The 20,816-nt window shown below is 55.0% G+C and overlaps 2 protein-coding genes across 3 annotated transcripts; one reads left to right on the forward strand and one right to left on the reverse strand.

The window, feature by feature from the left end:
* Positions 1–2,584: 2,584 nt before the first annotated feature.
* On the forward strand, positions 2,585–11,927 carry GPAT2 (glycerol-3-phosphate acyltransferase 2, mitochondrial). The gene is made up of 21 exons (XM_040993509.1): positions 2,585–2,647; positions 2,785–2,898; positions 3,494–3,567; positions 3,903–4,007; positions 4,232–4,360; positions 6,331–6,430; positions 6,818–6,951; positions 7,181–7,280; positions 7,378–7,590; positions 7,951–8,073; positions 8,249–8,331; positions 8,601–8,719; positions 9,264–9,334; positions 9,434–9,692; positions 9,779–9,927; positions 10,093–10,170; positions 10,529–10,660; positions 10,740–10,860; positions 10,946–11,011; positions 11,219–11,274; positions 11,612–11,927. Exons 1-21 carry the CDS (start codon positions 2,585–2,587, stop codon positions 11,726–11,728), a joined length of 2,406 nt encoding a protein of 801 aa, XP_040849443.1. The 3' UTR covers positions 11,729–11,927.
* A 100-nt stretch (positions 11,928–12,027) lies between these two features.
* Positions 12,028–20,480, reverse strand: FAHD2A (fumarylacetoacetate hydrolase domain containing 2A). 2 transcript variants are annotated; one of them, XM_040993511.1, is made up of 8 exons: positions 20,306–20,480; positions 18,325–18,575; positions 16,805–17,021; positions 14,053–14,112; positions 13,668–13,830; positions 12,596–12,704; positions 12,400–12,487; positions 12,028–12,254 (listed from the first exon to the last, which is right to left on the reverse strand). In XM_040993511.1, exons 2-8 carry the CDS (start codon positions 18,567–18,569, stop codon positions 12,192–12,194), a joined length of 945 nt encoding a protein of 314 aa, XP_040849445.1. In that variant the 5' UTR covers positions 18,570–18,575; positions 20,306–20,480; the 3' UTR covers positions 12,028–12,191. The 2 variants fall into 2 exon arrangements, with proteins under 2 accessions (XP_040849445.1, XP_040849444.1); XM_040993510.1 differs by having other exon boundaries at positions 18,325–18,642.
* Positions 20,481–20,816: the final 336 nt, after the last annotated feature.

Genomic DNA, 20,816 nt, shown 5'->3' on the forward strand with positions numbered 1-20,816 from the left:
GCATCAGGCAGCGTAGAGTATGTTGTTGCCCTCCGTGCTGTGGAGCACTGGTGCTTGTTACTTCCAGCTGTGTGGCTGCCGTGTCCTGCCTCCTTTTATCCCCTTCCCCAATCCTTCCAGCCTCTACTAATTACTATTCTATGCTCAGACTGACTTTAGAAGAAAAACAACAACAAAAACTTCCACATATGAGAGAACATACAGCATTTGTCTGTGTCTGGCTTTTTTCTTTTTTCTTAACATAATGATCTCCGGTTTATCCATCTTGCTGCAAATGTCAGAATTTCATTAATTTTTATCACTGAAAAATACTGGTGTATACACTCTATTTCCTTTATGCATTATTCATTCCTCAGTAGACATCTAGGTTGATTCTGTATTTTAGAAACGTGAATGGTGAACATGACAGTGTAGGTATATCTTGCATGTGCTGACTTCATTTTCTTTGGAAATAAACCTGGGAAGGGGATAGTTGGGTCATGTACTAAAACTCTTTTTTTAGTTTTGTGAGGAAGCTACTCACTGTTCTCCACAATGGCTTCCTAATTTGCATTTCTACCAACTGTGAATCAAGGTTCTGCCTTCTCTTCACATCCTTACTGGCTTGTTTTTTTTTTTGGGGGGGGCGTGTAATAGCCATTCTGTTTGAAGTTAACATGATATCTCATTGTGGTTTTTATTCATTTGGAAGAGAGAGAGATTCCACCTGCTGGTTCACTCTCCAAATGTCCACAACAGCTGAGATGGGGTCAAACCAGAGCAGGGGAACCAGAACTCAGTTTCGGCCTCCTGCATGGGTGGCTGGGACTCAAGTACTTGAGCGTCACCTACCACCTCCCAGAGTGCACATTGCCAGAAGCCAGGAGTCAGGCACTGAGTGGGATCCAGGCACCCTGAGTGACATCCTAACAGCTGGATCACATGTCCACCCCTGTGTTTCTTCTCTTGAGAAACGTCTACTCAGATTGTTGGCTCATTCATGACTGGAGTTCTTTATATATCGTAGCTAGTAACCCTTGTCAGAGAAGTGGGTTGTAAGTACTTTCTCCTTTTCCATCAGGAGTGTCTTCACTCAGGTGACTTCCCTCTGCTGTGCAAAACCTTCTCAGTTTCATATAGTCTGCTTTGTCTAGTTTTGCTTTCGTTGTTTGTGCTTTAGGCTTTTGCCTTAGCTGTCACAGATCATGCTTATACCAACATCTAGAAATGTTGCTGCTTTGTTTTCTTCGAGTACTTCTGTAGTTTCAGGTTTTGATCTACTTTGGGTTGATTTCTTTGCATAGGGCAAGTGGCAGGGATCAAGTGTCTAACATCTACAGAAAGGTGTCCAGTTTGTCCACCACCATTTATTGAAGAGGCTGCTTTCTCCAGAGTATGTCTTTGGTGCTGAGTCTGAGGAATTCTGGGGAGGGCATTATAGTTAGTCGTTTAGCTTTTTGTGAATCTTTTTTCCATACAGACTGGACAGTTGGGTATGTAGAGATGGGTCAACTGCAGCACTTGCCCTCAAGATGCTTTCAGATGACATAGGGAGGAGGGCCTCACATGGCACTTTGCCCAGCAGAGTTGGGTTGGAGAATCCAAGGAGAGAGGAAGAACCTAGAAGGTATTCCAAAGGCCTCATGGACCTAAGAGTCAGAGGCAGGATTTGGTGGGTGACCAGGAGACAGCATTCCCAGGTTTGTGTGTGCATAGTGTGATGGGGATGAGGAAGTTGCAAATAATGAGGCTGGCCCACCAGCCCAGTTATCGGTGATGTGAGGAGCATGGCAGAGGGGTTTTGAGGGTGCAACTTTGAGGTTGGGGTACTCAGTGCTGCTTTATGGAAGACAGCTTTTTTTTGCTAGCTCAGGAGTATTGTGAGAGGGAGGGGCTGAGGAGATGCCAGCCAGGTGGGGCCTGCTGTAGGGAGAGCTGCATGATGGGGGTTTATGATGGAAAATCCTGTCTTGCCCAGACAAGGATTCCTTGTGATATGTCTGGGTAGCACTTATTCATGCTCTGACTGATCTGCCTCACCTCCCGGCGCTGTCCCATGTCCAGTGGCCAGCCTGTGTTCTTGAAATGACTAAATAGGTGAAGGAGTGTCTTCTGGTGGGCAGAGGAGGGACAGGAGAGCAGGTCCTGGCGACCTCTTGGCTGTGGACTCTGTCCTTGGTAGGCTCCTCCTTTCTGCCAGTCCTGCCTATACCCTCTCCCTTAGGGTGGAAAAGCACCAGGTCCCCAGGATGGCCCTGTTTGTGCTGGAAGGTAGCAGGTGGGTGTTGATGGCAGAACTGGTTCTCTTCCTGACTGGCTGAGGGAGCCCCTGAGGACTCTGATAGACCTTGTGGGGAGAGCTGGCTTCTTGCCTAGACTACCTGGCTATGGGACAGGACTCAGATCCAAGCTGAGCTCCCATTTCCAGTCTATGTTCTCTCTACCACAGCAGGCCTGGGGATGTCTGTCCTGGGGGTGAGGTTTGGGATTCACTTCAGGAACTCCTGGATTATGGCTCACACTGCTTATGCTTTTCTCTAGGTCAAGTTCCTGTGGAGAGAGGTAGAGCGAGAGAAAGAGGCACTAGAGTCCCAGATATCCATTCATGGATACCATGTTGGAAACTAGAGCTCCAATCCAGCAGAGGAGCAGCCACCATGGCCACGAGGTAGTATCCCTCTTCCATTCCATCGGCTGTGCCCCGCTTCTCTCTATCAAGGAAAGCCCCCTCTCCCTCTACCCTAGGCCCTCTGTCCCTCTACCAAGGCTCCTGATGCTTTTTCCTTTCCCTATTCCTGGTTCCAGGGCAGCCTGTGGTCATCAGGCTTTGGGATGAAGCTAGAGGCCGTTACCCCATTCCTGGGGAAGTACCGCCCCTTTGTGGGTCGCTGCTGCCAGACCTGTACACCTAAGAGCTGGGTAAGTGATGCCAGGGCCAAGGCCCACTGTGGGAAACTTGGGGTAGCTTGCTTTTGGGGGCCACAGCCCCTAGAAAGCTGCTCCTTTCGTGTCCTTCCAAGCTGGGTCCCTCCCCATTGCAGGCCTCTGCATTTGTCTTTTAGGGCTCTGGGTACACAGATGTTGGTTGTATTTGGAGTTGTGGCTCCCAGGTCCAGGAGAGTGGGATAGGGAATCTCAGAGGGGCCCAAGAGGAAGTGGGGCTGTGTCTAACCCTGCCTGCCTGCCTGGGTCCTGTTGAATGTGGGGATACCGACCACTCCAACTTTGCAGTGCTCAGTATGTGCCTGGAGACATCTCGGGGGTCCATGCTGTGTGCAGGTGTTGAGGGGGCCCAGTTTGGACTGACATCCAGGCTGTGCATCCCCTGTGGTTGATGGCAGAGGTCATTCCATACAAGTTGTGGCACTGAAATCTCTTGCAAAATGCTGGGTAGTGCTGTCGCCTGCTAGACTTGACAGACCTCTGGGCCTAGCCCAGGGTGCTAGGGCAGGGCCTCTCCTTTACCACTTCCCAAGGACCCTGAGGACATACTGTCCATGCATGTCTCCTGCAGGAGTCCCTCTTCCATAGAAGCATCATGGACCTGGGCTTCTGCAATGTGATCCTGGTGAAGGAGGAGAATACCAGGTAGTGGGGGCAGGGTGGGCCCTGCTTTGTGCTGCCCTGTGTCCTGCCACAAATCCACAGTCAGGAGAGGCAGATGATGGCTCTTTGCTTTGCAGCTCCTCCTGTGACATTGAGTGTCTGGTCCTCAGCTGAAGACCCTGCTCAGCACAGGGAGAGGTGGGGTGGGGTACAGAGGGGCAGGTGGCTCCTGCTCCCACTGCACACTAAGCCAAGCTCAGGTATTTCTGGGCTGTGGCTGTGGATATAATCCCTGCCTGATGGAACAGCCCCCATGGGCCCCAGTGGAGCTGGAGCTTCCCAAGCCAACTTCTCCCTGTTCTGTGGGCTATGCCTAGGTTTCGGGGCTGGCTGGTCCGGAGGCTCTGCTATTTCCTGTGGTCCTTGGAGCAGCATATTCCACCCTGCCAGGACGTCCCACAGAAGATTCTGGGAAGCACTGGGTGAGAATGCAGGGACCCAAGTCCAACAGGCATCGCAGGGGTCTATTAGGGAATGACGAAAGCTCTAGGTGGGTGGCCTGAGGAGCCTGGTGGGGCAAGGCTTCTGGAAATGTTGGCTTTGCCTAGCTCTTCTCAGAGGAGGGTGCAGGCTGGAGACAGTGCCCCAGATAACTTGGGCCACCCCAGCCTGACAGCGCTCCCCCTTCTTCCTGTATTGGTCACAGGGTACAGAGCCTGTTCTTGGGGAGGGCCCCCACAGGGGCTGGGGAAGGCCAGGTGCCCGACCTGGTGAAGAAAGATGTGCACCGTATCCTGGATCAGATCCAGGCCCCACCCCGCCCTTTCCTACTCAGGTAAAGCTGCTAAGGGGACATGATTTACCTTCTAGGCAGCCAGAGGGCATTTACTGGAACAGGCCTCAGCCCACTGTCATATCTGCTTCCTCTCCCCTCTAAGCTCCTGTTAGATGCAGGGTCCTGGCCAAGGGGACAGGATTGAACCGAGGTACCCACACCTGTAAAAAGGAAGAAGCAGGGGCCGAGACTGAGAATACCAGAGAAGAGAGAGGGAGTTGTAAGCCAGGGCCAAAAGGAGCCAATGTTGGAGGTAGAAGAATTGGTCGGGGGTAGGAAAGGAGGTGGAGGGGATGATTCTAGAGGGAGCAGCAGCCCAGGGCAGAAAAAGGGCAGGGTGTGCTCAGAAGCTGGCAAGTGAGGGAGGCAGCTGCTGGAAATGCATTTGAGAAGACCCACCAGCTTGTAGTGAATTTCTGAGGGAAAGGTTTCAGACATGGCTGATAACTTGACTGAGGTTGGAAGCAGAGCCCAGAGGGTCCCGTGCATGGCTGCTGGGCCAGGTGAACTGTGATGGTGCCAGAGTGGAGAAGGAGCACCTGCAGAGGCTGTGGTGACCATTGTCCTCACGGGGGGGTTAGATGGCAGGAGTGGGCGGTCAGGAAAAGAGGACTTGCAGGACAGCCCTATTTCTGACCTGTGGCTGGTAGCGCATATAGAGGCGCACAAGATGGAGAAATGAGTTTGGCTTCAGAAGGATGCTTTGACATAAAGTTTCAGTTCTTGCCATGCTGTGAGACAGTGAGAAGGCAGGTGCATGTATGAGTCAAACTCCTAAGAAAAGTGGGTCAGTGACAGACTTTGAAAAGTTTTAGCATACAAATGTGTGTGTGGGTTTGTGAAGGTTTGTTTATTTATTTATTTGATAGGCAGCATTACAGAGAGCGAGAGAGAGTTTTTCCATCTGCTGGCTTACTTTCCAAATGGCCACGATAGTCAGGGCTGGGCCAGGGTAAAGCCAGGGGCCAGGAGCTCCATCAGGGTCTCCCACATGTGTGCCAGGACCCAAGCACTTGAGGCATCGTGCTGCTTTCCCAGGTGCTTTAGCAGAGAGCTGGAAGTACAGCAGCCAGGACTTGAACTGGTACTCATAGGGTGCCACAGCATTGCAGGCAGAAGTCTCACCTGATGCGCCACCACACAAGCCCCCAACTGGTCTTTGTAACCAAGGAAAGGAGGGCTCAGGGCTACATGTATCAAGAACCACTGGGATATTTATTGAGAAAGGACAGAAAGTAGAGGTGGCGGTGACCTGGACCAACCTTCCTCGGTGGCAGATATTGATGCCTTCAGTCCCTTGACCTTGCTACATTTATACCAGCTAGCACCCCTTCTCCACTGACTCCCCCTTGCCTTGCAGAGGTTCCTGGGTTCATTGTGGTAAAAGGCCCTTGGGAAAGAGTGTGGGTATAGCATCCTGCTGCCTGCCCAGCCTGTGTACCTAAGCTGCCGAATGGTGCAGCAGCCATACCTATTGGCTGCGCAGCTCCCTTGTGAGGGCAGTCCTCCTGGGAACATATGACACCTGCCATGGCCTGCCCAGACTGCTATTTCACATGCTTTTCATGCTTTGTGGAGCTGTGGAAGCCATCATATGGGGAATTGCTGTTTGCATGTGCCCGTTTGTCCTTGGGTAGAGCTGCTCCCTCTGCCCCTTTGCAGCCCTCACTAGGACCTTTGTCCCTGTACCTCTTCCCTTCCCTTCTCGGATCACTGACCCTTCCCACTTCCTCTGTCTTCACCAGCAGTTTGTTTAGATGAGGCTGCATCCTGCCTAAGCAGTCTGGATTCTCTGATGGGCAATGGAGGTCTTGCCTTGCCAGGACCACTACTTCTCAGCCATCTCTACTGCCAAGCCGTCCCAGAGTCTGTCTGTGCCATTGGACAGTGACCATACCTCACAGCACAGTGTGGTACTGTGGGGCCATGGGTCATGCTGGCCACAGCTCAGACCCTGTGTCCTTCTGCAGGCTGTTCAGCTGGGTGCTGCTGTGGCTCCTGAACCGCCTCTTCCTGAATGTGCAGCTGCACAAGGGCCAGATGAAGATGGTCCACAAGGCAGCACAGGCGGTGAGGCTTCCCCCCTGGGGTAGGGATGGCGGCAGCAGAGACTGGGGCCAAGCTCTGAGTCCAACCAGCTCCGTCAGCTGCTGGGAAAAGCCACTACTCTCGGGTGACCCTGTCCCCGTGTCTCACGGCCCTGCTCCCACAGGGCTTCTGCTAACATCTTTTCATCATGGTCTTCACAGCCATGACGTCAGTGCATTACCTTAAAAGTTGTCGGAAGGCTGCTCTGCTTTATGGGAAATATGCTCAGAGAAAGAAGTCTTTCCTGAGCCCTCCCTCACCTCCTACACCATGCCATGCTGCTTTGGGGCTGGAGGCACTGGGGCTTGGCTTCTGGGAACTCAAGGCTGGAGGCAGGCTGGCATTTCCCTCTGGCTTTCCCTGGAGCAGGGCCCGCCACTCGTATTCCTCTCTACGCACAAGTCACTCCTGGATGGGCTCCTGCTGCCCTTCATTCTGCTCTCCCAGGGGCTGGGCGTGCTCCGTGTGGCGTGGGACCCCCGGACCTACTCCCCAACCCTTCGGTAAGAGCCCCATGCCCCCAGACAGCTGTGGAAAGGGCCCTTTCCCTGGCACCTCTGCTTCAGCAGAGTGGCAGATTTGCCTGGGGGGCTCACAGGAGCCACCTAGGGTCACCTGGCTGCAGGTATTCAGGCAAGATACAGGCTGGCCCTAGGTGGGATCGGGTTGTCATTTGCCTTGGCTCAGTCCCACCTCCAGAGTCCTCAATAGACTCTGCTCTGTACCCCACAGAGCTCTGCTGAAGAACCTTGGGGGGCTTTTCCTGCCCCCAGAGGCCAACCTGTCTCTGGACAGCTCTGAGGGGGTCCTGGCAAGAGTTGTGGTGCGTGCAGTAAGTACCCCTTGAGTTAGGCGTGGGGCCAGATTGAGGGTACAGGGTCTATTTTGGCTGTGGCCTTGATACCTACCCTCACTTCCTCCCATTCCAGGCCGTGGAGCAGCTGCTGGTCAGTGGGCAGCCCTTGCTCATCTTCCTGGAAGAGCCCCCTGGAATCCTGGGGCCACGACTGGCAGCCCTTGGCCAAGCCTGGCTTGGACTGGTCATGCAGGCTGTGCAGCTGGGCCTTGTCTCAGATGCCACACTGGTGCCAGTGGCCATCAGCTATGACCTGGTTCCAGATGTACCATGTGGCAGTGACCACGTGAGAGCCTTCTGCCCCCGGGACTCCGAATAGACACAGCTACAGACAGGAAACAGAATTGTGTGGCCGGCCAAGCCACCCTTAAGGCTCGGGTTGGAGTGTGTGTGTCTGTGCAAACATGTCTTCCTATGTTGCCATCATCCTCTCATTTCATTCTCGAAAGACCCTGTCAGGAAGGATGGCTCCTGGTTCATGGATGAGAAAACAGGAGCCTGCAGAGGGCAGAGCGTGTGTTAGGTTGGCCCTGAGATAAAGCTGAGCAGGCTGGTGGCAGAAGGTAGCTCTGGCAGGGGATGGTGCTGAGGCATAGGTGTAGCCCTCCCACTTTACCCTGCACCCTTATTCTCTTCTTCCCTGTAGGCCTCAGCCCCCCTGGGGCTGTGGACCGTGGCTCTGGCTGTCCTGCAGAGCCTGTGTAGCTGCTGGGGCAGCCGTGGCCGGGTCTGCGTCCGAGTACACCTGGCCCAGCCCTTCTCCCTGCAGGTGAGGAGCCAGCTGGGTAGAGCAGGGAGTGCCTGCGGGTCTGTGCTGGTAGCATGGCCCGCTAGGCCCTGCAGGGACAGCGTTGCCTGTCTTCGGTGGGCTTTGTGCAGAATTCCTGGTAGACCAGGACAAGCCATTTTCTTAGATGTACTTTAGATCTTCTTGTATTGGGCAGGAATACACCATCAATGCCAGAAGCTGCTGGAGCAGCAGGCAGACCCTGGAGCAGCTGCTGCAGCCCATTGTGCTGGGCCAATGGTAAGAGCAGGGGAGTGAGCAGGTCCTGGGACAAGGCAGGCAGCTCTTCAGCACCAGCTTGTGTAGAGGATCCTCTGTCTCTCCGCAACATGCCAGCATGCAGTGGGATTGTCTAGAACAAGGCCAGACCCTCGCCTTGCCTAGCTGTGGTGGCAGAAGTGATCCTGTATTCTGGAGCTGGGAGGGAGAGATACTACGACCTGGGGATAGCCTTAGCTTCCCCCGAGTGTTTCAGGTCTGGTTCCTCCTCTGATGTGTGTCTCTCCCAGCACTGTGGTCCCAGACACTGAGAAGGAGCAGGAGTGGACCCCGGTCACTGCACCTCTCCTGGCCCTCAAGGAAGAGGACCAGCACCTGGTCAGGAGACTGAGCCATCACATCCTGAATGGTGAGGCAGACGGACCTGGGTAGTGCTCATTCTCTCATTCTCAGCCAGGGCTTTCTGTTCTGAGTGAGCAACTGCACTCACACTCTCCCTGTGGGGCACACTTGGGACATCTGAAGAAGGGTGGAACGCACCCCCTGCCCCTAGGGCACACAGCTGGCTGCCTGGACAGAGTGGAAGCATCAGTGCAGAAGGAAGGTGCCTGCCTACAGCCACCCACCAGTCACAGGCACCCTCCTGAGCTCAGGTTTCCTTAGCCATGGTGGGGGCAAGGGGGATGGAATGGCATGAGGCATACAGCACAGGTCCTGCCCAGAGACTGCTCTGGCAGAACTTGGTGAATGTCTTCCCAGGTGCCCCTTTATGTTGTGGAGACTGGTCGGGGGGTGGGGGTGGAACTCTGCAAGATCTAGGGACAGTCCCTGAACTCCTGGCCTGACTTAGAATTGGTGTAGCAATATGCCTGTTCTCCCTGGGTGGAGCTGGAGCTGTGTGGCTGTTTAAACCTGGCCAGCTGATGTGACCGGTGTGGTCTTTCTGGCCCCAGCTGGCGTGGCAAGCTCTGCGGTGATGAGCACGGCCATCATGGCGACGCTGCTGCTCTTTAAGCACCAGAAGGTGAGGCACTGTGTATGTATGTGTGGTGGGGGGCTGGGGGAGCTGGGCAGGGGCATGGCGCCTGGCTCAGCCCTGCTCTGCCTGGTGTGATCCTGCCAGGGTGTGGTCCTGTCGCAGCTCCTGGGGGAGTTCTCCTGGCTCACAGAGGAAACGCTGCTGCGGGGCTTCGACGTGGGGTTCTCTGGGCAGTTGCGGTGCCTGGTGCAGCACACGCTGAGCCTGCTGCGGGCACATGTGGCCCTGCTGCGTGTCCACCAGGGGGACCTGCTGGTGGTACCCCGGCCCGGCCCAGGCCTCACACACTTGGCACGTCTGAGTGCCCAGCTACTGCCCGCCTTCCTGAGTGAGGCTGTGGGTGGTAAGTCCCCGGGGCCAGGGAAGGGCAGGGTGTGTGCAAGGAACCAAGGGGAATAGCTCCCCTTTCCCCCCCCCCCTCTCCCCTAGCCTGTGCTGTGCGGGGGCTGCTGGCAGGCAGGGTGCCACCAGAGGGGCCCTGGGAACTGCAAGGCATAGAGCTCCTGAGCCAGAAGGAGCTGTACCGCCAGATCCTGCTGCTGTTGCACCTGCTGCCACAAGACCTGCTGCTGCTGCAGGTCAGGCCTCTCCCCAAGCGGCCCTGAGACTGGGGCCCTCTGCCTTCCCTGCCCACTCCCACCCTGAGGCCCCTGCTGGTGGTGGGACAGGCTCTGTCCTGTCTTTGGCCAGCCCCTTCCTAGAGGATTGGCTCACTTAAGGCCGCATGGTTCTTTTCTCCCCAGCCCTGCCAGTCTTCCTACTGCTACTGCCAGGAGGTGCTGGACCGCCTGATCCAGTGTGGGCTCCTGGTTGCTGAGGAGGTAGACACAGAGCATCTGGCCTGTGTGTGCTGGGGCAGGGCGGGCTACAGGGGAGCAGCCCCTGCCTCGGGACAGGGAGAGCAGGGTTGTACCTGTAGCACTGTGCTCCAGGGCTGTGGTGTGCCTGGGGCAGGACAGGACCCCCGCACTTCTGCCACCCATTCCAAGCCTTGTAGCCCTTGAAGAGTGGGCGCTCCTTTCATGCAGCCCTCAGACTGGCCTGGTCTGGTGTGGACTAGCTTCCTTGTGGGCTCCCTAGATCAGTTTGACTACCTTCACTTCAACCATTTACATCTGGTTGGCGTTGGGCTAATCCCTGGACAACCTGTCAGGGACCAATAGCTCCAATGACCCCCAGACCCCAGGTTCCCGGCCAGCCTGTGACACAGGGCGCCAGCGTTTGAGTGGCAAGCTGCTGTGGAGACCAAGTGGCGACTTTACAGACAGTGACAGTGATGACTTTGAGGAGGCTGAGGGCCGGTACTTCAGGGTATGCTGGGAGGACTTGCCAAGAGGAGCTTGGAGGGGGTGGTAGTGGGGGCTGCCCTCACCTGCCTGTCCTCCTGCAGCTGAGCCAGCAATCTCGCTGCCCCGACTTCTTCCTCTTCCTCTGCCGCCTGCTCAGCCCGCTGCTCAAAGTCTTTGCATTGGCTGCAGTCTTCCTGCACCAGGGCCAGCTGCCTGACACAGGTAAGAGCCTCCCTTCCCTGCAGGCCCTAGGGTCGGGCCTCTGCCCATGCCAGACCCTGGGTTGAGGCTTGGTCTTATCTCCCAGAGTCGGGCTACATGGCGCAGCTGTTTCAGTTCCTGCAGGCCACTGCCCAGGAAGAAGGGATCTTTGGTGAGTCCCAAGCATCTGGCCCTGGCTCCCATAGGTTAGCGGGTGGCTGCTGCCCCCTGTTGGGCAGTGGTGGTTCAGCCCCAGGAAGGAGAGCCGGAGGGGGACAGTCCTGGGTCCTCCCCCTGCTCTGTCCCTGGGTGGTTCCTCCTGTGTCCTGGGGCTTCCAGCCATCCCTTTCTTTAACACTCACTTTTGTCTTCTTTCCAGAATGTGTGGACCCTAGGCTCGCCATGAGTGCCATCTGGACTTTCAGAGACCTAGGGGTAAGGTGGACAGTGTCCCGTCATCCTATTCCCTAGGCTCCATCCCCAGATGGAGTTGCTCAGGGAAACCACAGGGCTGTTCTTGGTGACACCTTGTTAAGATGCAGGGAAATACCTGCTGTTTCCAAGTTGTGGTGGCAGGTGGCTGGGGACTGGATGATGTCCCTGTCTTTCTTGGTCTCAAACCACTGGTTCCTACTCCCAAGTGGGGTGAGTTTTGGATGGAGAGATTGGGCAGGGTTTGCACCCACACACTGAGACCTGAGGGGCCAGAATGTGGAATTCGTGGGGGACACGCTGGGTCCTTGTGAGTGCTCAGGCCATGTCTCCTACACAGGTGCTGCAACAGACACCTGGTCCCACAGGCCCCGTGCTCCACCTGGCCCCTACGTTTGAATGCCGAGACAATCAGGACAAGCTGGAACAGTTCATCCGGCAGTTCATCTGCAGTTAGACCTGGCAGGAGGCGAAAAGCCCACTGGCCTCTCAGCCCCGGGACACAGCCACTCCCTGAGCCAGGTGACAGAGGTGGCAGTGGCTGCAAACCCTTAGCTGGACTCTACAAAATCTTCACTGTTTGACCACCCCTTATCCCTTGCCGTCTCCATCCTTTGGTGTGATATACAGGGGGACTGGGCAAGTCCTCATCCCAAGCTGTCTTGTTGGCGTGCCTGTGTCGTTTGCTGCACCTGTTTCCCTGTCTTATCCACCAGCCCAGCCCTGAGACACAGCAGAAGCCCACAGCCACTCTGGTAGGACACATTTATTAAGGAGAGCTCCACCTTCCCCCTCTGCACCTAGAAGAACCACAGGGTGGCTGGCAGCAGTCCTCGGCTGGCACTGGGATTTCCCCTGTGTTCTGCTGGTTTGGGGTGGGAGTTGCCCTCTTGTCTGAAGGCCTGAACCTGCATGCCCCATCACACCACCTTGTTGACAATCACACCAAGTTCTTCAATCTCACACTGGACCTCGTCGCCTTTCTGTAAGAGTAGGCCACAAAGGTTTCAGGCTCAGTCCCGACTCACACATGGACTCACACAGGCCTCCATTGCTCACGTCTGCATTGAGCCCACCAGGCCTTCTGGGTCCCCTCCTTGCTGCCATTCCTCCTCTTAGCAAACCTACCTTGAGAAACACAGGCGGCTTCCTGAACATGCCAACACCAGGGGGCGTCCCAGTCAGGATGACATCTCCTGGGTAGAGAGTGACGAACCTGGGGCAAAGCAGAAGGGCCAGGTGAGACCAGGGACAGAGGGCCTGGCTGAGCCTGCAGGTGGGTGGCCAGGTAGGGTAGTGCTGGCTATGCAGGCACTGTACTCACTGGGAGACCCAGGCTATCAGCTCTTCCGTCTTGAACACCATCTGGTTGGTGTTGCTGCTCTGCATCACCTCTCCATTGACCCGGCAGGAGATCTTTAAGTTGTGTGGATCTGAAATGTAAGAGCTTAGATATTCCCCTTCCCTGCCTCCAGCTTGCCCCCACTTTCAGGCAGGCTGTGTGACCTGTGAGGTCCAAGGGCTTCGTATCTCTCTGTCCACCTTGGCTCTGTAATTGTCTGGGGAACCTTCTACAGACACTGGCTGGCCTCCTTAGGTATCCTAACACCTGCCCATAGTGAAGTAGAGAAGGACAGTCCAGACTGAAGAGCGAAGGAAGGTTAGTGTTTTTGCCTTACAAGGTGGACAGCAGTCCACAGCAGAAGCTGATAGAGCAGGAGAGTGACAGCAGGGCAGGGACAGCCGCTTGCCTGCAGGCAGGGGATGGCCTGCTCAGGACGCGCTCCTGACTCACCTGCACTTGGTACTTTGGGCGTCAGCGTTCGTGCTCTGCCCCCTTAGGTACAGCAGCCACAATGCCTGCCAGCTTTTCTGTGAGTGCTGACTGCACGGGGTCCTGGGAAGCCTGGTGCACTGGGTATCCCACTGTGGCTCTGCTCCACCCTCCTGGCCAGTGCCCTGCTCCTGGCCCTTGCGTTCCTGGCTCTCACTGTGCTCTGGCTGTTACGTTCACACAGTCACAGGGCAAGGTCCTTCACAAGCTCTTGCATTCACCTACCGTGGAAGATGCATAGGCACTGAGGCAGCTCCTCTCCCTGGTGCTCCAGGGCCAGCTTTGCTGCCTTCTAACTCAGACTGTTCCAGATGCTGGCAGCTGGGAGGAGCCTGGTACATGCACGAGTGCAGTGCTGTTCTATGTAACCTCCTTCACCTCTGCAGTTGTGTCCCCTTGAGAGCCAAGCCTTGCCCTCCACAGAAGCAGTGTGGCAAGGGCCATGGAGAAGCTGGGCTCTGAATGTAGCTGAACTGCCACTCCTGATCCCTGGGGTGCAGCTCTGTCCTCACACAGCTCTCTGTGCGAGGACAGACACACATGGCGAGGACCTGGGACCTACCTGCCACACTGTCCTTGGTCACCAAGGCAGGGCCCAGGGGGCAGAAGGTGTCAAAGGTTTTCCCCAGCAGCCACTGCTTTCCATTGCGTTTTGTTTGCCAGTCTCGAGCGCTCACATCCTGAGCCACTGTGAAGCCGGCCACATGAGCCATAGCATCTGTGGCCTATAAGGGCACAGGGGATTGGGCTAGTTAGACCACAGGTGACACCAGGCTATAGTGGATGATAAAGTATATCACAGAAAAGGCAGGGGTAGTAGGCTAGGGCAAGGGCAGAGCTGTCAGGAAGCAGGTGGGCAGTGACCACTTCCCAGGGCCCGGGACAGCTGGTACCCCTGTGGTTGGGCAGTAGCAGGAGCCTCTGGTCTCAGAGCCCATCCACCTCACCTGGATGTGTTTGCCTTTCTTCCCAATGATCACAGCGAGCTCCACCTCCCAGTCTACCTCCTGTTGAGAGGGAGAGGGGCAGTGAGCTGCATAGGCCATTCCTGTGTGCAGAGAATATGCAGCAGGCCTCAGGGCCAGGCCTCTATACCTGCCAGGAAGCATGGCTCAGGGAATGGCCCGATGCAAAACATAGCACAGCCCCAAGCTTTGGGTGGTGGCAAGCATGCTGCTGGGGGAGGGCAGAGTCCCATACTGCAACCCCACGACCAACAAGGCTGGGAGATTTAGTTTCAAAATCACCCTTGATAGCTGTAACAGTCAACACCAAGCACTAACAGCCCCCAGCAATTACCCCTGCTGTGCAATCAGCTGTATTAGTGCTCAAATCAATGAACTCATTTTAGTGATAAAAGGTCAGTATCATAAGATTAAGAGTGGACAAAGGAATTGGATATGAAATTCACAAAAGAAATATACATGGCCTCAAACCATGACAAACGTTCTCTGCTAATCAGCAAAATAGGTACCCTTTGGCCTTCACACTGGCTGCTGTTTGTAATGGCAGTAACTACAACTGTAGAACACCTGACCTGTAGACGTTGGTCTAAGACAACCCCCACTGAGTGGTTTATTCCAGGTCCAAGATTCCTACAAGGTCATGGGCAGAAAGCAAGGAAGTGTTCAAGGGAGGGGGTGATGTTTGGAGCAGTGGTTAGGATACTGCTTGGGACACCCACACCTCAACGGAGTGGCTGGGTTTCATTACTGGCTCTGCTGATTTCAACATGGACCCTGGGAGAAGGCGGGTGATGGTCCAAGCACGTAGGTCCCTGCCATCCTCTGTGAAGACACCCCAAATGAACTCTGGTCTCCGGCTTTAGCTTGGTCCAGCTCCAACCATCATGGTATTTGAGGAGGGAAATCAGAGGCTAGCAGATCTCTGTCTCTGCTTTTCAAATGAATCACACAGAAGTGTAAGAAGGGCATGAAGTGAGAATAGGGAAGACAGCTTCTTCACAGGATGGCAGCTGGTCAGAGTATAACGCACAATAGAAAACTCCAACCCCTAGGGCAAGTCAGGCAAGGATGTCCACAGGCCCGCTGGATGAAGAGCTGTGACCCAGTGAGACAGTCACGTGTTCCTCAACCACCACCCACAGGCCACTCGTTACAAGGACGAAGACACACTGTGGAGAGGTCTAGAGAACAGCAACTAAACCCGCTGGCTCAGCTGTGACCATCTGACATGAGCCTCACCAATTACGCAGCACCTCCTGTGCCAGACTCCAGCCCCAGCCCCTCAACAGGGTGTAGGCTGAAACTAATCTCCATAAGGACACAATACAAATGCAGGGAACTTGGCTACATCCTGCAAAAGGTCAGCGCCCTGACCATGTTACAGGGCAGGCCGGCTGAGACCCCGTGGGCCACCCAAGTCTAGCTTACGGTCTGCTCCTCCTGTTCTTACTGATGCCAGAGGAAGAGAGAAAATCAATCACATCTGCTGGCTTATTCCCACAAGGACTGGAGTCAGGGGCCAGGAATTCCATCCAGGTTTCCCATGTGGGCGGCAGGCTCCCGAGTACATGGGCCATCATTACTGCTGAGGGTCCACGTTAGCAAGAGGCTGGAATCCGGAGTTGGGAATCAGACCCAGCTTGATGTAGAAGCCATTACCTCTGGGCCAAACACCTGCCCACCTCCGCCTGTCTGTGCAGTTTTCCAACTGGACCACTGCCATGTTCACTTACACATCACATCCTTGGTGGCTTTCACTCTGTGACAGCAGAGCTGCATGGTTGCCACACAGGCCATATGGCATCCAAAGCCCAGTGTGCATTCATTGGCCTTTTAAGAAACAGTAGAGCCCTCTTCTAGATTAAAATCACAGGAGACATAACCGAAATGTATGGCCTTGAAGAATGCTAGATCAACAAATAAGAACCAAATTAAAAGTCCCCTCTGCAGCTGGCGCTGTGGTATAGGAAGCTAAGCCTCCACCTGTATCCCATATGGGACTGCCTTGCATCTCAGTTGCTCCACTTCTAATCCAGCTGCTTGCTGATGGTCTGGGAAAGCAGAAGATGTCCCAAGTCCTTGAGCCCCTCTTGCACCCATGTGGGAGACCTAGAAGAATCTTCTGGCTTCAGATCAGATCAGCTCAGCTCTGGCCATTGGGACTATTTGGAAAATGAACCAGCAGGTGGAAGACTGACCTCTTGCTCCTTCTCGCTGTAACTCTGCCTTTGCAATAAAAATAAATCTTCAAAGAAAAAAAAGTTACCTTTGGACCAATGGTGAGTACTGCTGGTTAGGAATGGGCCATGGATTAAACATTATCTATGTTAATTTTCTTATTTGGGGTGGTGGTATGACTAGGCAGGCCACTGTCCTTATTAGAGATGCATGGTTAAGTTTTCATGAGTGAATTGTCTTAATATCTTCAACTTCCCATCAAAGGGACATATATATACATATACATATGTGTGTATATGTATAAAATACATACATATATGTATGTTCATGTGAGGAGAGAGGGAAATAAAAAGATATAGCAAGATAAATCAGGTGTTCATTCTACTGTTTTCAACTCTCCTAGTTTCCAAAACCTTTTCCTTTTTTTTTTTTTTCCAGACTTACTTATTTGGTAGTCACCATTCTACACCCCAGCAAGAGACAGGGTCTCCTGAAGGCTGCAGGCCGAGCTTGGGGTGCCCTCAGTGGCTGGGGAGGGCAGCAGACAGGCACCCACCTGGCTCTCGGGTGGGAGGACCACCTCATCGTAGGGCCCAACGATGGAGCTGCCAAACTTGCTGAAGATGATGGGCTCCTTGGGCACAGGCACGTTCTGTTCCTTGCAGTGATCCACGTAATTCAGGCCCACGCACACCACTTTGTCTGGCTTCGTCACGGGGGCCAGGAAGGTCACCTCTGACCGGGGCAAGACTGGCAACCGGGCAGCCAGGGCTCTGCAGAGAGCAACCAGGAGAGATGGGCCGGCTGGGGCAATCCTGAGGCAGCTACAAGTTTTGACATTTTTTATTGGAATGTATTTTCATTTTATTTGAAAGAGAGATCTTCTATCTACTCATTCATTTTTCAAATGCCCACAGTAACCAGGGTTGGGCCAGGCTGTGCCAGGAGCTCGATCCAGGTCTGCCATGTGGTTGGCAGGGGCCCAAAGACTTCAGCCGTCATCTGTTCCCTCCTGAGGTGCACGTTAGCAGGGAGCTGGATGGGAAGCAGGCTGCATTTGAACCAGTCCTTGGATAAAGGACACAGGCATGCCAACCAGCATCTTACCTGTTCTGCCAAACATCCATTTCAGGTTTGTTCTTTAAAATACAGAGTGGGGAACACTTCTTCTGCCAAGGGCCCTTTGGCTATTTACAACTTTATTCATGGGCCACATAAAATCAAACCTGAAAAAATGAGCCTGGTGTAGTTACTGAGTCCCTGCCCTGGCAGGGCCTCATGAAGTGACCCCCTGCCCCTCTCCTAGATCTGAACCCCGGATCAGATTCAGGGTCAGTGTGCCAATCAAGCCCTGTCACCGCCCTCTGCCAGCAAAGTACTATTCGTTATCTATCCAGTGCCCGTTTTCCTTACCCCATTAGGTACTTCAGGTCCCAGTCAGAGGGCTCAAAAGACACGTGGGACTACAAGGAGCGGGCTGTCGCCCCTTGGTGACTATCTCCTTCCTGGGTGCACACGACAGCACCTGGCTCCTACGTGGACCTTCTTTCTAACTGAACATTGCTCAGTATCTCTCCATGGAAGGCAGCTGCTAGCTTGTTCACAGCTCTTAACTATTGTTCACGTGACCATGTCCAGTTCCCTATGAGGGGCACGGAAGTTGTGTTTAATCTTGGGAACACAGTGTCACTGACTCCCAAAACTGATCAGGAAAAGTGGTTTTCATCTGCTGTTCACGCACGCTCCGACCAAATTCCACAGGGCTTCTGGCTTCAGGGCCACCTCCAGCTCCTGGCCCAAACGCAGGAGGTGTCCTGGGGAGAAGCTGACTGTAGGGCTCTTTCTAAAGAGCCACGGGTCTGGAAGATTCCTCCAGCTTCAAGCTGCCTTGAAGGACCCCTGGGTTGCCTTCTCTGCCTTCAGTTTCCCTCTGTGTAAATGGAGGATTTTGTTACATAAGTTTTCTAAGGTTCTTAACTAAAAGTACAAGTGAGAAAGGAAAGGTGAGGGGACCCTATTTCTTTGTGAAAGATTCTCCTGCTGGAAAGGTGAGGGCAACAGTTCCGGCTGTTTTACCTTCTGGCCACTGCAAAGGTGGCCTCTCCCTCCTCCAGGAACTGCAGCATCGTCTTGGGGAGCATGGGATCAAAGGCGTTGAGGTCGATGACCCCGCCGCCCTTCTCAGACTCCAGGCCCAGGCGCGGCTCCGCCAGGTGAGGAGCCTGAAACTGCACCAGTCTCATGTTCCTGGAAGGTTGCAGGGGCCACTTCCGAGCCTGTAGCAGAGCTGTGAGCAGCCTCCTTCCTCCGAACACCAGCATCAGCACCTTCGGGATAGGGGATGGGAGGCGGGGATAGGGGATGGGAGGCGGGGATAGGAGCGGGCAGTAGAACCTAGAGCAAAAAGGGATCCCCGAAGTTCCTTAGCTACAGCTCCGGCCCCTTGCCCCAGCAACCGAGAGTGTTCCCAACACAGAATCCTTCAAGCCACTGGCAACTTTTATGTGCCATACACAGTGAGAGCTAGGCCCAGGGCTTCCAGTATGCCTTCAATCCGTGTTTCTGGAAAATTCACCCTGTGCTGGCACACTGCAGGTGCTGGGGGACGTGGGGCATGGCAGCCTGCCTCAGGAAGGCCCATCTTGCTCTCACGGGAGACAGATGTCAACAACCTGGTGCCCTGACGCAGACAAAGTGGTGTGGGTTGAGCTGTCGCGGAGAGGCAGTGGTGGTTACAAGCATGGCGCCCAGCACGGGCAAGCAACCACTGCTAGAGTTAGTGTCCTGGCTGCCGACGGTCATTTTCTAGCACTAATTCGATCGTGCCACCTTCTTATTTAAAGTGGGTCTCTCAGTGTAGAGCTCTGGATCTTGGGCCCGGAAGACCCTCTTGATTCCCTGTTGAACAGGCAGCTGTGAGAAGCTAGGGCCTTGGCTTTTGTTACTTGGAAAAGCTTAATGACCGTCAGCGGGAGACAAGGTCGGTCACGCATTCCCACTTCACCTGGGAGTGCTTACAGGGTCAGGGTCCTGCTTCTGCTTCTTTTTTTTAGGCTCCTGTTTGCACTCCAGTGCTACTAAAGACAAACCTGTCTCATTCTGATCTTCAGTCTTACTCTTAAGCCTGACCTCCCCCTCTAAACCCCGCGGATTCTTCCCGGGGATAGCTCCTTTGAAACCAGAGGCTTCAAGGCATCATCCCTGCTGACTTACACAACCACCAACTGTGCCGTGGGCAAAGGCTGTTGGAGGCAAAGTGCACGTGTGACCTGGCACTCTGCCTACAATATCTGATTTAATTCTCTCAGCAACTGTGGAAGTCAGGGAGTGTATGCTCCGATAATAGATGAAAAAAAACTAGGATTTGATGAGGACACGGGATTTGCTCAAGGTCTCAGGATCACAGAGTTAGAAGGGGAAAGAGCCGGGATGTGAATCCTAGCCCGGGTGACACTGAAGTCCTTGGTTCAGTAGCCGGATGCTTCCCAAATCAGACAGTTCAGTTACAAGACACCCACCCTCTCCCGACCCCAAGGTTGTGGTGAGAAGCAGGCGCTTCTGCCTGGCACTACTATAAGCCTTGTAAAGCTGTGAGCCGCCAGGCGGCCACTGCCTTGGAGAACAGCCTGCTCACCTGCTCTCCAGGAAGACCACAACCTCACCCTGGCTCTGGCCCTTCCCACATGACAGGTACCCGCAGGTGCCTTCCATCCAAGGGGGTATTAGGGCTTAGAGGTGAAGGTCATCTGCCAAGGTCCCAGTTGGAAAATAGCACCTGTTTTTCTGCAGTAAGCCCTGGGCAGAATGGGGATCGGGCCAAACCGGCCAACGGATCCTTAAGCAAAAAGGCAGTGGCGACACGCGGTGGAGGCACAGCAAGTTGCAGCCTGGTAGGCCCTCAGTTTCTCTCTGTGTCCTGACTGGTCCCCTGCAATCAGAAGGGACCGCGCTGTCCTAGAAGGGGCCGCGCTGTCCTTGAGGCCACAAAAAGCTGGGGACTTACGTCCGGTCCTGCCTTCGGCGACACCCTCCCCTCCGAGCCCAGCCTCCCGTCTACCTGGCCTTGGCGGGCGGTGCTGCCAGGCGCCCTGCGCCGGAGGGCTAGCTCTCGCGAGCTGGAAGAGAGGGCGAGGGGCGCCTGGGCACCGGCAGCCCTGACCGCTGGTGCCAGCCCGCCCCGCTGCACCTGCGCCTGCACCCGCAGCTCGGGGCCGCGACTCCTCGGATCAGGCGGGCACCGCGGGCGCGCCCGGCGACGTCACGGAGCCATGGCCACTAGGCCGCCTTTTTCGGTCCCGGAAGAGACCTCCCTGAGGGCGGGCCCAGGCAGGCAGGTCCTCCGGAGCGTTCCTTCCGGCCTCGAGGCTGACGCCCAGCGCCTGAGGAGCAGTTTCCCCAGAGACACTCGGGCTCGGGGCTCACCCGGATTTGAAAGAAAGCCTGTTGGGAATGCAGCGTCCCTGCCCGGGCCCTGCTTCAGGGCCAGGCCAGCGGTGACATCCAGTGTTCTTGTCTTCTGATCTTGACAGATCGTTGAGAAGGGGAAGGGCGATTGCGCCTGTTCCACT

The sequence above is a fragment of the Ochotona curzoniae genome, unplaced genomic scaffold (assembly GCF_017591425.1).
Source record: "Ochotona curzoniae isolate NIBS_2020 unplaced genomic scaffold, NIBS_Ocur_1.0 contig_883, whole genome shotgun sequence".
Taxonomy (NCBI): Eukaryota; Metazoa; Chordata; class Mammalia; order Lagomorpha; family Ochotonidae; genus Ochotona; species Ochotona curzoniae.